The following is a 16,442-nucleotide window of genomic DNA, read 5'->3' as shown; positions in this document are numbered from 1 at the left end:
CACACTATTCCAGACACTGTTCTTTGTAAACTGTTGAGTTCATAGATGTATTGGTTATGAAAACCCGTGTCTTGAGGCCACAGCTGCAGTTGGCTTGCCATACCATCAATTTGCGGGCAAAGCTGTCATTCCGAGCTGTGACGTCACCCCGAGCTGGGGCAACGTAAAATTTTTGGCCAGGAACCTGTCTGAAAACCATTTTCATGTCATCCATGAGAATGCAACCAGTGTACTTCGTCAAAACCTAGTCAATCAATTTTTGGGCGCGTGTTTTTGCAATTAAATTTTGCTTCAGGGTTCTGTTGGGTGCTTTGATGCATGAAAAGAGCGGTAGCCTGCTCTTAACCGGATTCTTTTGACGGTACTTATGCTGGCACCGTATTTTTTCGCAACATCCCCATCGGAAAGTCCAGGATAAGCTTTCAGCGTCTTCGACACCTTCCCGTTCAGCTTACGATCCACTGTTTCTGATCGACGATTTTGTTGAACCTTTCTTTGACACTCCCGAAACCGTTCTAATACACATCCAACTGTAGAAGCGGCGATTTTCAGGAGTTTGGCAATTTTTCTCCTGGACCAAGTTGGATTTTTTAAGTGGATGCGCACAATTAATTACGACGCTCTGGTTCCATGGTCAAAAACAACTGTAAACTTGCACTGATTTTCAATAACTATTGCACTACTTAAATGAGTGCTCCAATACCTACACATAAATGTCAAAAAGTTCCATATATCACCACTGGACTATACATAAAATAGTCTGACCGAATTCTAAATGAACAGCGCTTTAGAACGAACGATGACGAACTAAGGTCTGTACGATGAGCTACCTGTCATACAGCGGATAACACTTGCCAGGCTTCAAATGCGAGACAATTGCGCGATAATAACCAGCACACACCGCGATTTATGTAGTTCAGTTATAGGGTTTAAATTAACCATTGCGTATCCTTTTTTCAGAGACAAATTATAACGCATGGGATGGTGTGCATACAGAAATAAACATTTAAGCCTTCCTTGTACCTCGTGACGAACGAACTTCTTGTATTGCCGTTCTGTATTTTTTTTTTATGATGAACTAAATCGGCTACTCGTTTCATTTTCCCAGTCCCAACCAAACGAAGAGATCAGTTTAATCAGATAAAGTTGACTAGTTAAGCTGCTTGAACCTATACACGTTGGTTCACCCACCCAACTCTGCAATCTCAAACTGCAATCAGATACATAATTGCAATAGTGTAGCGCTGCTCCAACCAAAGGTGGATTACAAAGCAGGGCAAAGCAAAACCATCACCATCGCATGTCATTAAAGAAGGATCATTAACTTCTGGCAAATTTAAATCACTCGCCCGGTAAAACAGCTTGTATTTAGTTTTTATTCCGCAAAACTCGAGTGAAAAATTGTCCCAAAGTTTAAATCGTGCTTTATTTTCATTACACAAGCTTTATCCCATCAATGTCGACACGACACATGGATGCATGCTGCCCTCTCTCCATCATCCATCGCATCATCCATTTTGTACGAGATTCATAACACTTCGGTTTTTCCACAAAACCATGTAAATCCCGCTCGTTTAGCAGCATGTGAGGGACGCAAATGCCGAACGCAAATGCGGGAATTCCGATGCACGTGCACATAAACATAAACCACGTGGACGCGGCGATGGATTCCCGCTGACTGCTCCTCCTTTCCCCCCCGTGTGCAATGTGTATCGCGGAGGAGGAACAAATCTCTTCAACTCGATGCTGAAGTATTTTTGTTGCTCACTAATTGGATTACAAAATCGGCAAATAAAGGTTAATGTAGCGGATTCAACAGTTCACCCCCAACCACATTGGCGGAAGTGCTTTGCATCCTTTCGGATACACCAACCGTTGTAACGGCGGCAACCGTGATTGCCTGCTTTCCTGCTGTCCCAGTGATGTGTTCAGCACACATGCACCATACGGAACGATCAGAGTTGGGTGTTGGCCAACGCTCGTTAGAAGACGCGTTTATGAATGAACTCCGGGAGGCGGCGAGGGTGTGTACGAGGATTCGGTGCGTTTCGTTCGACACCGCAGCGATGGGAAACACATTTTGAAAGCAAGGATCTTCGTTCAATATGCATCGTTATTTCTGCATTTTCCAAATGTGTACACGTTTGCTGCTAAACGCTGTCCCTAACCGAGAGGCAAACGCACTCTCTCTCACTGTCTCTCTTCTTCATTTTCTGTCCCACTGTTCAGCATACTAACGCCTAGACACGGTAGTGTGTAAGTATCCTAGGGTATGTAAAATTCACTTGATAAGAGGGATTACAGTCATAACTTTTAATTGGTTTTATATTTTCGAACCCGTTTGTCTGTAAACCTGGAGCCCCCAAGTTTACTGCTACAGGACAACCCGGATTGCACGGTACGTGAGTTCGGGAGGGACCCGATCACCACTACGGATAGGAGAGCATGAAACAATTCAGTACACCGTCCACCGTGCATGTGCTCTCTTCTCCTCTTGATTCCAGCATGCATCCACAGCTCCCTACCGGAAACTACCGGAAATAATTTCGTTATGCTGTTTGCACGCTTTGGCACCTTTCGTAGTGCGTGTGGACTACGTCACACCACTACTACCATTACTATCACATCGGTAAAAGATTATTGAGACACACAAACCTCGAAAATGGATATCGGATCGGCTAGGTAAGGATTTTCCTCCCTGGAACTGGAACTGGAAGGGGTTTGGAGATCAGTGCACCTGTCCATGGTGGGTAATGAGAAGGTGTCACGAGACAGGCATGACACTCATAATTCCTCCTTTAAGCGTACGAACATGAACTCTGTGTTGTTGGGGGGAGGAGGGTGTGGAACTGAGCGCCTGGATTCCGAAAGGTGTACACGGTGGTGGTCGGTGGAATCGATGTTTACGCTCCTTTAACCACTTGATGTGTGTACCTTTCAGCTTACACAGATTCCGATGGCGAAACGATATCCGGCCACAGATCTCTGCCGTATCCTGGCCGGCACAGGTTCTTGAAGGCAAACGGCAAACAGTTGGTGTTACCAGGAGGGATGGTAAGAGTGGACAGAAGGTTTATGTGCACATGGCTGTCGATGGACAAAAGTGTTCCATCTTTCCCGTACCTAAACTCGACGGATGACACGCACGCAATCAATGGTTCTTATCGATAGCGGAAGTACAGCTTTTGCAGCTTAAATTCTGCTACTTTCCTCAAGAATTAGACTTACTGTTCAACGATAAATGTAATACGACAAGTAGACTACTTATCACCACAACAAGAGCATCTTCCCGTAAATTAAACGATGCCTGTTGCATATAAAAAATACACGATTAAATCAGTACATTAAATCAACAATGATTACTTTCACGTCTATCGACATTTCGAACGCCTCTCCCGGATTGTCCCGATATGCGAAAGCATTTAAGAATACCGACACGTCACAGGGTTCAAGAAAAAGCGTTTGCCACAGCTCGACTTCATAATTGCCTCCTACTTCGCCACTCACTACGCCACTCCGCCACAAGTTATGAATAAATTTCCCAACCAAAACTTTACATTCCACCGTACTGGGCCTGACAGGCCTGACACGTGCATGTTTACCCAAAGGTCCAGCTCCGGCCCACCATGCGCGACTAAGACGATGTGTCACTTGGCGATGCGCATAAATTTCCATTGCCGGATTATACACATCATCATATTCATTGAAAATCAATTCTTTAAAGCTGTGCCGTAGTATGCCTCCCGCTCGATAGACCATCGTCGTCTTGTCCTGCTAAGTGTCTTCACTACGAGACTTTCCACTTGTGGCATTTTGGTCGATTTGAGCAACTGCTGGTGAGAACATCTTCACGAGAATAAACTCTATCAACCGAGGTGGAAAAGATCCGAACATGGGCGGAAGCGAACACAAAGGGAAGCGAAACCGAATGTCATCACCACATCCACAGTCGATACATTATGTAGCTCCACAGCTCCACAAACAGGTGCTCTTCCATAATCCATTCCAGCCTTGCCCCGCAGCCGAAAGATTGGTTTGTTCATATTCGGTCTTACGGAAACGTCACACATATTGCGTGTACGAACGTGCAACCATAGATGCCCACAAGGATCGTTCTACCGGTACCGTGTACGATCCCGGTGCATTTACCACCCGGCATCAAGGATGAATATATTTTGCAGGATTTCGTTTGTTTTGCGACTTGACAAAATTGATCGAACAAATTTAATTTGCATAATCTTGCTTGAACGGTTCAACAGACATTTCGATGATGGGAGCAAGTTGACAACAGCTCCTAGTGTGTACAGCGATGAAATATAAAGCTTTGCGTCGTGCTGTTCATAACGCTACAGGGAGACAATAAATACATTGAAGCCTTTTGGCGACAAGTAATTGTGTAAACACATGTCCAACAGTCTGCAACAACTAATTACCCTCATTTATATCTAGTTCTAGTCTAGTCCCTTAATTGCAATCACTATTAGCAACACAATATCATACAGCCAGTAGAGCAAATCAATTTGCTAAACAAAGGACATTTCGTTTACTTTAACATAAGAAAAGATATATTATTAATAAAAGATATTTATAAATTCAAGATCGCTTTGTACTTTATCAATATTTGAGTATTATTACCAAACGCTAGGGCATTTTCCAATAATCATTGCCCAACACGAATAAAGCACATCTCTTTTATGCCAATCACTAGCACAACCTAATCGTCGCCAACTTTCAGATAAATAATTATAACTGTATATCAAAATTATCCGCACGTCGTCAAAATATACATCGTCATTAAATGGTGGTCGAAAAAAAATTAGTCAATCTGATTTTGCTAAGCCACTGCTCCCGTCCTTCCACCGTACGCTTCCACACACACACACCAGGATAGTGAGTATCACCGGATCATCGTCCCAGCCCAAAATCCCAATGGTGGAGCAGATTTATTCCACATCAATTTGTACGGATTATTCGCGCTCCGTTGCAGTCGCCTACCTTGTGCGAAAGCCTTGTCGTCACCATGGCACGGTCAGGTGTAAGCTGAAACTAGCGTTACACATTAATTTCTATAAAACGGTAGTACCCGTACCCTTACCCAAAATTGCCACACAGACACAGAAACACATTCAGCAAGCACTCACAGCCACGCGGAAAGGGACATTCCATTTGCTAAACTCGACCCGTTTGATGTATTTATGCATTTCTGTACTAACCGTACGCGGACTGCTCGGTCACCGCAGGGACAATGAAGGAATTCCGAGCTCAGACGTGAACACCCATGAATCTAATTATCTCTCGGTTCCCCCCCTCCTTATCATGGGGCCGTGATCAAATGTGTAGCAATTCGCCCGTCACACAGAGGATTTCAGTACGAAAAGTAAATATATTTGAAGTTATTAGTTTGCTCATTTAGCGGCAACAATTCCCACAGCGCCGGGCGCGACAAGCCGAACAGCATTCCATCACTACCTTCGCCTATGAAAGAGAGTGGACTCGGTGTTGCAGACATTAAATTCTTGGAGCCCAATGGAGTACAGGGGAGTTTGCAGAAAACAACCATCCACCGAAAAGCCATTCTACTCTGCTACACGTGTCCACTGAAATCCGAACCAGTGAAACGTTTCCACCGAAGTTCATCAATCATTTAGCGATGATGATATGCTGCCAGGTCCAATCGATTTGCCCACATGCGAAACATTACAATACGCCCAATGGCCCTCGAAACGTTTCGCGTTGTATCGTGGCGCAACAGATCAGAAACTAAATATCATTTCATTTCCCTTTGCCTTTGCAACGCTGCTCGCACTGTAAAATATTTATGAGAGGACCGTTACCGGAGGGGATTGTGTGTGACAACATGTACCAGGCAATATTAAAATGCATACCTTTATGCAGGCCTAGAGAAGCAAGTCGGTACCATCATATCGAACGACGGCACAGCACGGCTGACGAAATGACATTTGTAATTTCCTCATTTAGATTCCAAGAGCCAGCATCAGAATGGAAACTTCGCATGTGAGGGATGGTAAAGATTTGAAGGAGAAAAAAGAATATGTTTCCTCGAAAAAGCTAAGTTACGTTCGATTATCATCAAACCTTTTGGTTTACCGCCCCAACATGTACAACGATGGAGTCTCTTTTCTTAATTTGGCGTATGAAACGTATTCTCGCGCTACATGCTTGACTATTCTATGCGCGTAAAATTGACGGGACCTTTCACCCTAAAGTCAACCATCTACTCTGTTGGTACAATTCACACTGTGCAGTGCTAAATGAAACGCGAACAGCTCACATACCAGCATTACTGCTGACATTCGACAAAGACTAACAACTGTATGCATAAATATATGCATATATATGTATGTATATTAAATATATCACACACAGCGAAGGATGATGGATAATAAATTTGAATGGAACTCATCTATCAATCAATATTGAACGTAATTAATGTATGCGGACATGCGGCAGTTCGTTATTGTGTTGTTCTTGCGCTATTTACGCCCACGACAGCTAGTAGTGTAACAGGAAGCGTACAGCGGAGATGCAACGCGTCGATACGAATTACAAGGTTGGAACGTATTCATTTGCAGTTCGCGCACATCACACGATTCGAATCCACCGAAATGATGCAGGAATGTGCTCAGCTCAACCGTCCCGTGTGCCGCTCTGTGCCGGGTTTTGCACGTGCGCTCCATGTACACCACCGCACCCGTGTACAGACATCGCATAATTCTCCTATTAGTGCAAATATTAAGCCCAACATTACCACCCGGAACGATCCGCAAACAGGTTTCCTCTCTCTCTCTCTCTCCCGGTATGATAAGCCCCGAGTGGAAAATTCAAATTTTACGGTCATTCCGGAAAAAGCCCCGAATGTCAAGTGAACGGTGAAACGTTAAGTGTAAATCCCTCTAAAACACTCCACCGGGGGCAGCATTTTGTGCCGGCAGATCTCAACCCCGCACGCCAAAAAGCTCCACCCATCAGTCAACCGATGGATGGATCGGATTGTGTATCGATCGTTGATCCGAAAATATGCTTCAAACTTCGTCGAAACCCTTTTATCGCCGCTGTACCAGTTCCATTCGAACAGATGTGGAAGCGTCGTACACATCGCTTCTCTAATGGGTTTACTCTCCTAGCAGATCGGCAGTCCGGCGATACGGTACGGTACGATTTGGTACGGCTTTGGAGATCGGCATGGAGATATGGTACGCCGGTCAAAAGCGCCAATGATGGAAGCCTAAATCCACAAATGGATACTGAGAGAAAAGTTGAACGCTAATATACCCGGGCACTGGGCAGGATTTACAAATGGCAAAGACTCTTAATCGAATCCATGCCACTACTATCAATTAATAGCCTCCATTTTCGGTAGCCATTTTTTAATGTGAGGTAGTATTTCCTACTGAAGCATCCACGCAAATTCGAGGATTATATTTCAATTTTTTCAATTTAAAAGATAGAATTGATGAATACGATATAAATTTACTTTAAATGTGCGAACGCAAAACAAGGACTAGTAGCAAAGAATCACATTTATACGTCACAAACTATATCAGACCATTCTTTAACAATGGCTTACCACTGATTAAATTAAAGATGGTAAAATTAGAAAAAAAAAACAAATGAATGTAAGTGGTATATAAATTACGAGCATTAGTAAATTTTAAGTAGTTAACATATAATAAGTCACTTACCGACTAAAGCCAATATAACAGTCAGCAACGGAGCAGCAGGAAATCGTACAGGTATATTAAATTCCAGCATTTGAAGCAAATCCACTGTAAAAAGACAGAAAAGACGAAATATTAATAACAATCGATACACATTATGGTAAAATAAAATAGAATTAAGCAAAGCTGAGCTTGTGCGGAAATAATCGTCCGGGTTTGGTGGCAATTTTGAAAATATTCAACAGATACACGCAATGACCCTGCATCAGCACAGCCAACCCACAAACTTTATCAATCTCAACAACCACCAGCAACACCAATTCCAACCCTCTCACGTTGGGGCGGTAAAGGATAAGGAGTTCCTTAATAAAAGACACCTAAAGCAACACACGGCGATGATATATTTGTATATCGATACATTCGGCCCCTTTGGAACAAAAAGTGATACCGAGAGCTCGATGATCCAATAACGGCCAACACCAACGAGCGGTCTGAAGCTACAGGTGGCGTGCGATGAAAGAGAAACTAAGGACGAAAACAAATGGTTAGTGATTCCTCGGCCCACAACATGGAGCCAAACGATACCTTCGTGGTTTCTGTTGCAATTTCGATGGAGCGAGGTGGAATGTGGAGGCCTGTGTGTATCAACAACATGGCCTGTTGTCCGTTCATGCAGATAGATAAAAAGGCTCCGAAAAGTTGCGCGTACATACATATTGAAAGGAGTCCACCTTTACGAAGACAATAGAACCGTGGCCAGGTAGCGGAAGACATGACGAGTAGAGAGAGAAAGAAAGAAAATAGCGCCATCCATGAAGACACGTAAACAACAGGCCACAACCTAATTACATACATTCATGTCAAATGGCTATCATGTTTCACTTTCAATTCACTTTGGCTACATTTTCATGGTAACATATTGGATACGAATCCTTTTATCAAAGATCGTTGTAGTTTCTCTCACCTAGCGGCGATGGCCGCCGGACATAAACAGTGCGCCATCTCGTTTATCGTCCTTCACCTGGTGGACTGCTCGGTCTCCCTCTCGCTTTCCTCTTCACGGCCGGTCAGCTATCAATCCTACCCCGTCACGTTCCCCCGAAAATGGTGCAGGAGGAGGTGGTGCCACGTCGTACACACACACACGTGTGCGGAAGTGTAAGCGGATGGGAAAAGTTTTATTTTCCTCACAAGAACTACAACAAAACACCACCATTATGCCAAACAATGGTTTGTGATCCGTGTACTGACCGGTGTAAGGAGAGCCCCGACGGCACACATCGGCTTTGTATTACGGATGTTTCCCGTAAACAACGCTTTTGTGAGCTCGTGCTTAAACGAGGACAGCAACAGCACTAGCTGACAAGGACACAAACAGGATCGACGTACTTAACCACCACCTTCCACAGGACGAAAGTTGACCGTTTGGACACATCTGGCTCTTTTTTTTCTCTCACTCGACCACCTCTCGCTGCGGTGGAAAACCCGCAGGCTTGAAAGGAAATTTCAATAAACCCCACAGCAAGCATGCGATGGGTAGTGCTGCCAAAAGGGAGATGAAATCTTAAAGCGATCGCATTCGCCTTGATGGGTCGACTAGTTTCGGCTGATCAGGCTTAAAGGTCTACGTCTACCGGATGTCCATCCTGCGTGGTATCAAAAGCATTGCGTGCGATAGAAACACTTATTTCGGCAGAAGTCATATTTACGACGCTCGGGTGTAAACAAGCCCTAAACGAACGGGCCACGGGTATGTGGCGTATGTGGAAGAGAGCAAGAAAAAAGGGGCCAGGAGAGATGATAATTTACTCGTTTTGGAAGCACTAACATAGTACATATAGGATGTGATGAAAAAAAAAAACACACACCAACGTAGTACACAGAACGGGTCAGTCTTTCGGGAAGGCCGACCCAGCACAAGTGCTTCGATCACTCTCGAGGGAATTTTACAGGAGATATAAGAGGATAACTTGGACAGTATCGAAATGTGCTGCTAAATTAATAGGGCTGGGCGCGCGAACAAGTTGTGTTCAATATCTTTTCGGCTTTTCGGAGGAAAACCTCTTCAACCCGCATGCTTGCTGTTTTGATGCAGCATTTTCGTGTTGGTAAAGCCAAGCAACTAACTTCCATTAACGTTCGATAATTGATAAACTCAATGATATTCTTCTTTAAAGCATCATAACAAAATAAAAATTATGTATGTCAGTTTGTCATCGCTATTTACACATCAACATGCTTCGATATACGTATGCGGTAAGCAAATCTCGGTGTAATGAAATCGAAATGCAAATTATGCGCCCTTAGTCCATCATGAATACCGATGGGCTTATTTTTATACGAAAATAACACAACATAATCCACATCCCGCACATCTCGGCATTAACCTCTCTGTGTAATGTTGTTCAACATTACTTCATTTGCATGCATGGATTCAGAGTATTTTCAAATTCATAAACGCCACATGGAAAGTTTTGGGGAACGGTACAGTCGTAGTCTCGTTTCGATTCATTTGACTAAGGAACACGAGCCAGGCAACGCGCGTTTTCATGCAACGCTGCTTCATATTTTCCGAATGCGTACGAGAGCCCCGGCCCGGTCATGATAACCAATCAATTCCTGGTTACCCCTAGCAGCTAATATCTGTTTCTCACAATCGAACCATTACGGAGCTCCGATTATTACTTCACCATCGCTTCGCAAGGCGATACGATCCACCAGGCAATGCGCACAGATGGCGCAGGAGGTGATGTCTCGTCAACGTCATTATTCAGTGTGTCACATCATTATCGACCGAAGGGCACCATTGGGATCCTTGCACTGGGAGCAGCAGTGGGAGCATCGCCTATTGCTCTGCTAGCGCTTAATAACGACAGTGATGGAAAAGGAAGGTGTCGAATAGGCGGCCGACAGCTACGTCGGCGACAGGATTGCACAGGTTGATTGTGTAAAAAGACATACCGGCCAGGGGGTCGATGGTTCGGCGAGAAAACGGACAACAGAGCAGGTTTGGAATGTTACGGTAAATTGTTCCCATATACACTCACACACACTCACACACACTCACATTGGAGAAAGGATGACAAAAAAGGATAGTTCATTTTGTGTCAGACATTCGAGCTACATTCGGTTTCGGTTCGCTTCGTCTTCGTAACAATGCTGCAGCTGAAAGAGGTCACGTTGGACGATACTTGTTATTCGCTTATTATGGAAAAGGTATCCGATAGAAGATAAAATAGCCATCGTTTGTTGGAATTCTCCTATTGGCGCGAATCTTCGTGCATCATGTAACCGTTTGTCGAAGCAGCGACAAAATACTATTTTTCGCCTACAGAGTTAGTTATCGATTCGATACTGAGCCATTTTTATAACATATGGATAATGTTCCGAGTCTAGTCGAGTTAGTTCAGATCCGTTCCGTTAAATATAGTGCACTGTGGATAGCAGAAAATATTAGAATTACATGATGTTAAGTTCCACCGCGTACCCCAACAGAGGTTTGAGAAGGACGGAATTACCTTAGCAAAATTTTTTAACTACAATTCTTTTGCTCGAAAACTAGCAAAATCAAAGTGTAACTTTGTAATAAAAGACGTTCCATATGCCAGGTTAACCCACTGCTTTAAAAACGTATTTCGTTTCGTTCATATTTCATACCATCTCTTCTCAAAACCTTCTTTGGTTTAACTTGTTCTTCTACTGGACACTTGGGTCACCTCTTCCCAGGGTACCATTGCTCAAGCTATGACCAGTTTCCCTGAATCTCAAACAATCTATAAGAGTACTACGCTGGAGAACAGGATAACCTAAACCTAACCTCAACGACCACTTGCAAATATCAAAGGATGCACAACGTAATAATATCAGAGGTCAAACCAACAGTCACCTGTCCGTAGGACAGTCAAAATGTCATGTTTTGTGTTTCTATATTTTTTACGTACTTTTGAAAGTATCCACTTTTCAAATAGAAACACTTTTCTTAAAAAAAAAAACGGTACATATTGTATTAAACAAAACCAAAGAATGTTTCGATATTCTAGGTGCATGTTTTCAACGAGCAGTTAGCAGCTTCACTCCGTCGGTTCAAGAGGTCGATGGAATGGTGGCCGAACTGAAGAAAAATGGTGGTACAGCATTAGCAATTTCAATTCAACGAATTAAGAGTGAGGTATGGGATTTTGACCCCATACACAAGAATGGAGTCAAGCTAGAGTCTAGAAAATATAATATTACGGTGTTAAATACCATCTACTAAATATACTCTCCGTTACTACAAGTCCGTCTTGTCCCATTCATTGAAGCGATAGTTGGAAACTATCAGAGCAGCTCCACTCCTTCATCGACTCCAAGGTCGCATACGACAGCATGGCCAGTGTAAAACTTTGCGACGCAATGAGCCCTTTTGGAATCCTGACTTACCAGAAAACTTACCAGACTAGCACGAATGTCAATGATCAACGTCACATGCCAGGTGGAAAACTCTTGATACCACCAAGGATCTATAACAAGGAGATGGGCTAGCTTATATACTCTTCAACCTAGCGCTGAGAAGTCCACCCGCGACTCGGAGGTGGAAATTTTGGAGGCCATCTTCAATAAGTTAATCCTGATCTTGGCCACCATATGCCATTGACATCATTGATTTACGGATTCCTTCCGTAGCGGTCTGAGGAAACTTCTCTAGCCTAATCACTACTTTCCCCACTTCTCTAGAACACCTGCCACGGCCGACTAATACTCACAGACACCTCTGAGTCATGGACTTCTTGTGCAAAACTGAAGAAAACCTCACAGCCGCATTAGACAGAAAGATGCTCAGAAGGGTTTTTGGCCTCGTATGTGTAGAAGGACAATGAAGTAGCCTCTACAATGACGATATCTTCAAGCTCTACTTTGAACTTACAGTCATACAGCGGATTAGACCTGCCGGGCTCTGGTGGTCATGAGAATGACACCGACCAACCCAGCCTATAACGTCTTTTAGGTCGTCCACATGAACAAAGGAGACGTGGTAGGGATAATTTGAGATGGGGTGTTGGCGATGGATTGGTAGACGACGACGCTCAACCGTGAGCGGTTTAGAGAACTCCTGCAGCAGGCCAAAATTGTGAAGCGGTTGTACTGAATGATAACTAAGTAAGTAAGCAGAGTGCATGTTACCCTTAAAATGAAAATTCAAGAGATTTTTCGCCAATGGAAATGAGAAATTAAACTTTTCTTACACAAATGAAATACAACAAAACAAGGTATAAGTTTTGCAACATTAATGATCAAGTAGAATCCACAATTGCATCACGATGAATTACTACAGACGACGACTCCAATTCAAAACATCCCGTTTGATATGCTTAAGCCATTCTTCATAAATATAAAAGTCAATCAAATGCACGCAAACGGGAAACAGAAAACAGATTTTAATGTCCTTACTACCATTACAAAAATATACTTTGTAACAAACGAAACGAACGCGATTCCTATAGAATCACGTTATTTCCCAGTAGATTGTGGAACTCAATTATAATTTTGCGTATCATGCCACAAACAACACGATTCGTGTTGCCATCCATCATCCATGAGCCTAAAAAGCGCACATGATGACGGTGCGGGTGTGCCCACGGCGCGGGTTACGTGTAATTGTAAATTGAGAGAATACATTGTTGAATATATTGCAACTTAGGAACTGGATTGTTTGTTTGTTTTTGTACACGCTTTTGTTCACGGAGTGAGGTAACGTAATCAAATGATGACAAGTGATCAATTTTATGTTCTGCGTTACATATGTAAAATAATATACTCTAAACAATTATTAAAATAAAAAATATTCTAAGCTACTCTGATATTTGCTTTTAGAAACTGGGGTGTTACCTATGTGAAAACAAAATTAAGTTTTGCTATAATCAGAAGCTATGTGAGGCTCTTCCTGAAAGTATTCGTCAGCTTTATCGTCACTTGAACCACAACAGGTCTATCCCTAGTTTTTCTAACGAAATAGTCAGTCCTCCGCGCGTAAGATTGGTGCGGATGGGATACCACATAATATCAGGATACCACAAATATTCGATATTTTATAGCACGCTTATTGTGAAACAAATATTATACTAAGTGTTATTAATTCTTTGCCGCTTTGGCTAAACAATACCTTAACCTCACCTTACAATCCCTGTAAGGTAAGAAAATGAAGTGTTTGAATTTTTAAGCCTACGTTGCTGACAAACGAAAGAATAACAAAAGTCCTCGTGGGTCGTTGGACATAAGCATACTAGGAAGTAAAAAGTATGGAATAATAGAAAAGCAACATAGAAATGAGTAAATTAGCGAATAATAGTCAGCGGGTTTTCTGTGATAAAAGAACAGAGGACCAAAAGGTGGTGATAGAAATATTGCAGATCAGAAAAATATTTGGGTAGATCAGAGAAGCAAATGAAGTTGCGTATACAGACAAAAAATGGATCTTTATCCGATCGGAACCATTAGCTAGATGACGACACGAGGACGAAAGGATCTGTAAGGGACGTAGCGGTGAACACGAAGGAGTTCTGGGACGTTAATAAAAAGTAGCCATCGAACGGCGATGAAAACAGCATTAGTCACTGTGTGCCGCCCTGCTAGTGATGGCATCTTCCATAAAGAGTTTGTTAAGTATTTCACATATTTTTCGTGCCTTTCATTTAAGGGATCAATTTCAATTGGGTATGATTGTTTCCCTAAACGCTTATTAGGAGGCTCTCTATGCAATCTCTATGCAATTAATTGATGTGCTATTACTTTGCAGCAATTCAAAAACGGATCAATTATGTATTAGTATATAGCTGCCCAGGACTGACTATCCGGTTACATGACAAAAGTAAGTCTTCTAAATCATAAATTGCAAGCAGGGATAGTAGCAAATACAAAAAAAATCGGCGATACCTCCATGTTTTAGCAAGCCTTGGCATAGGCTAACAAACCACGAAACTGGAATACGAACCTACTAATTTTAACTTTTTTGAAGCAAGTACTGTAATTTTGAATTTACAAGTATACAAAATAACCATTTTATTTTTATGATTCTGGCCTGGAGTATTCTGCTGCAAGCCATCCACAACATCGACCCCTCCCTAAACCCTTCTTTCCAATCCCTCCGCTTACCTATACTAATGAATATTAGTAAAAGTAAGCGGATCCTAATCCTTCGTTTGTTTGCTAACTATATCATCCACATTGTTGGAAACAACAATGCTGTGATTGATATAGAAGTCCTTAAATGTTCATTGTAACCTAGTTTCTTGTTTTCTCCATTTTTTTTTTTGTTCTCCTTGTTTAAATTTTAAGTTAGTATTTAAATATTCGTTTCTTTTTTCTTAATAAATAAATTTTATAAAAAAAAAATTCTAAAGTCAGAAAATTTATCCCAATTTTTACATTTATAAACCAGCTAGCTAGTGTAACTTTCAAAATCTTTCAAAGGGGATTTATATGAAAGAAGAAAGAATTCACATTCCTGCCATATGAATGTTTGATTATGCACTACGGATAGGGTCTATTCGTCGATTTGTTGAAGCATCTACGGCATAAAAGCTACTTAAATCTCAGAAACTATACCGTACTGACCTACGAGAGCTTGTAGTGCTGCATGTGTCTTCGGGGTACGTCCAACCTTTTTCAAAAATGTGTACGAGACCCCAAACAACGCCGCGCTGTGACAATTGGTTAAAAAGTCTACCGTTGTAGTCATGCTTTATCAACCTTGACAGTTGTAGAATATAATTACGGGTGTATCGGTCCGTTGCGCTTCATGTACCGGCGAGGTCAATATCAGGGTTATAAGACAAGAAATAGAAAGGTGCTACTGCTGTAGGATCAAGCTGCCACGTTCAGGGACGATGTCTATGAACCGAAGACTGCTCACTGCGTGCTGTTTACATCTGACTGTTCTTCGACATTATTGATTTCTCGTCATTGATAAGGTCATATATTTTGGCATCTCCTTATATTTGTCTGTACCACGACGTTTCCCACTTACGGTCTCTATGTTTTTGTTCTTCTTCTTGGAGTTACAACCAACTAGGTCATGCCTGACATTTGCTGGATTACTAGACTTATTTTAATACGTAGCCGGATAGCCTTGTTACGGAAGATTGGTCCGGATGGGATATTGAACCGATCCTTTCGCGTGAAAACCGGCGCCAGCAGTCAATTCACCATTGTTTGCCGTTTTGTTAAATTCTTGTTATCATTATCGGACATAACCGTACAAAATCTTTTTTTGTATTCAAGAGGAACGACCAGTGCGTATAACTATTAGTAACTTAATCTAAGATACAATTCACACTCGTTTGAAGGCATTTCCTCCTCCAAAAAGAGAAACAACACCTAATCCGGAGTGTACTCGGCCGTGTTGCTGCGGAAATTTCCGTCATCCAATAGAATGGTGCTTTTTGTAGTCTGGATCGTAGTTGATGTTGTGTCGTCCTTGATATTGTGTTGTCTTTCTGTTTCCATGTTTACTTCTTCGGTCAAATTTTGGCAGGTCGTTCTGGTCGTTCCATTTTTGCAAACACTCATTCATCTCCATATATTCAAGCGAGATACAACATACAGCATAAAGCCAAACATAAGAAAGGTGGTGCCATGTCACACATACAAATCATTAGCCCGGTATAATTTAAAAATCATCTTGAGCTAGGCAACATCCGAGCCCTCAGCAGATCTCGATCTTCCCATACTTCGAGCTGCGTCCAATTAGGACCGTCTTTTAGCTTTGTATACCATGCAGGACCATAG

General features: G+C 42.3%; 1 protein-coding gene across 1 annotated transcript in view; it reads right to left on the bottom strand.

The window, feature by feature from the left end:
- LOC128300907 (uncharacterized) overlaps positions 1-16,442 on the bottom strand; it is a 53,757-nt gene that overhangs the window by 33,459 nt on the left and 3,856 nt on the right. Inside the window, exon 8 of the mRNA XM_053037155.1 lies at positions 7,704-7,787. Coding sequence (XP_052893115.1) covers positions 7,704-7,787 — 84 coding nt within the window. The remainder of the gene's footprint in view (positions 1-7,703; positions 7,788-16,442) is intronic.

This window comes from Anopheles moucheti, chromosome 3 (assembly GCF_943734755.1).
Source record: "Anopheles moucheti chromosome 3, idAnoMoucSN_F20_07, whole genome shotgun sequence".
NCBI lineage: Eukaryota > Metazoa > Arthropoda > Insecta > Diptera > Culicidae > Anopheles > Anopheles moucheti.
Note: the sequence above shows the minus strand (reverse complement) of the source record. Positions and strands in the feature narration are given on the sequence as shown.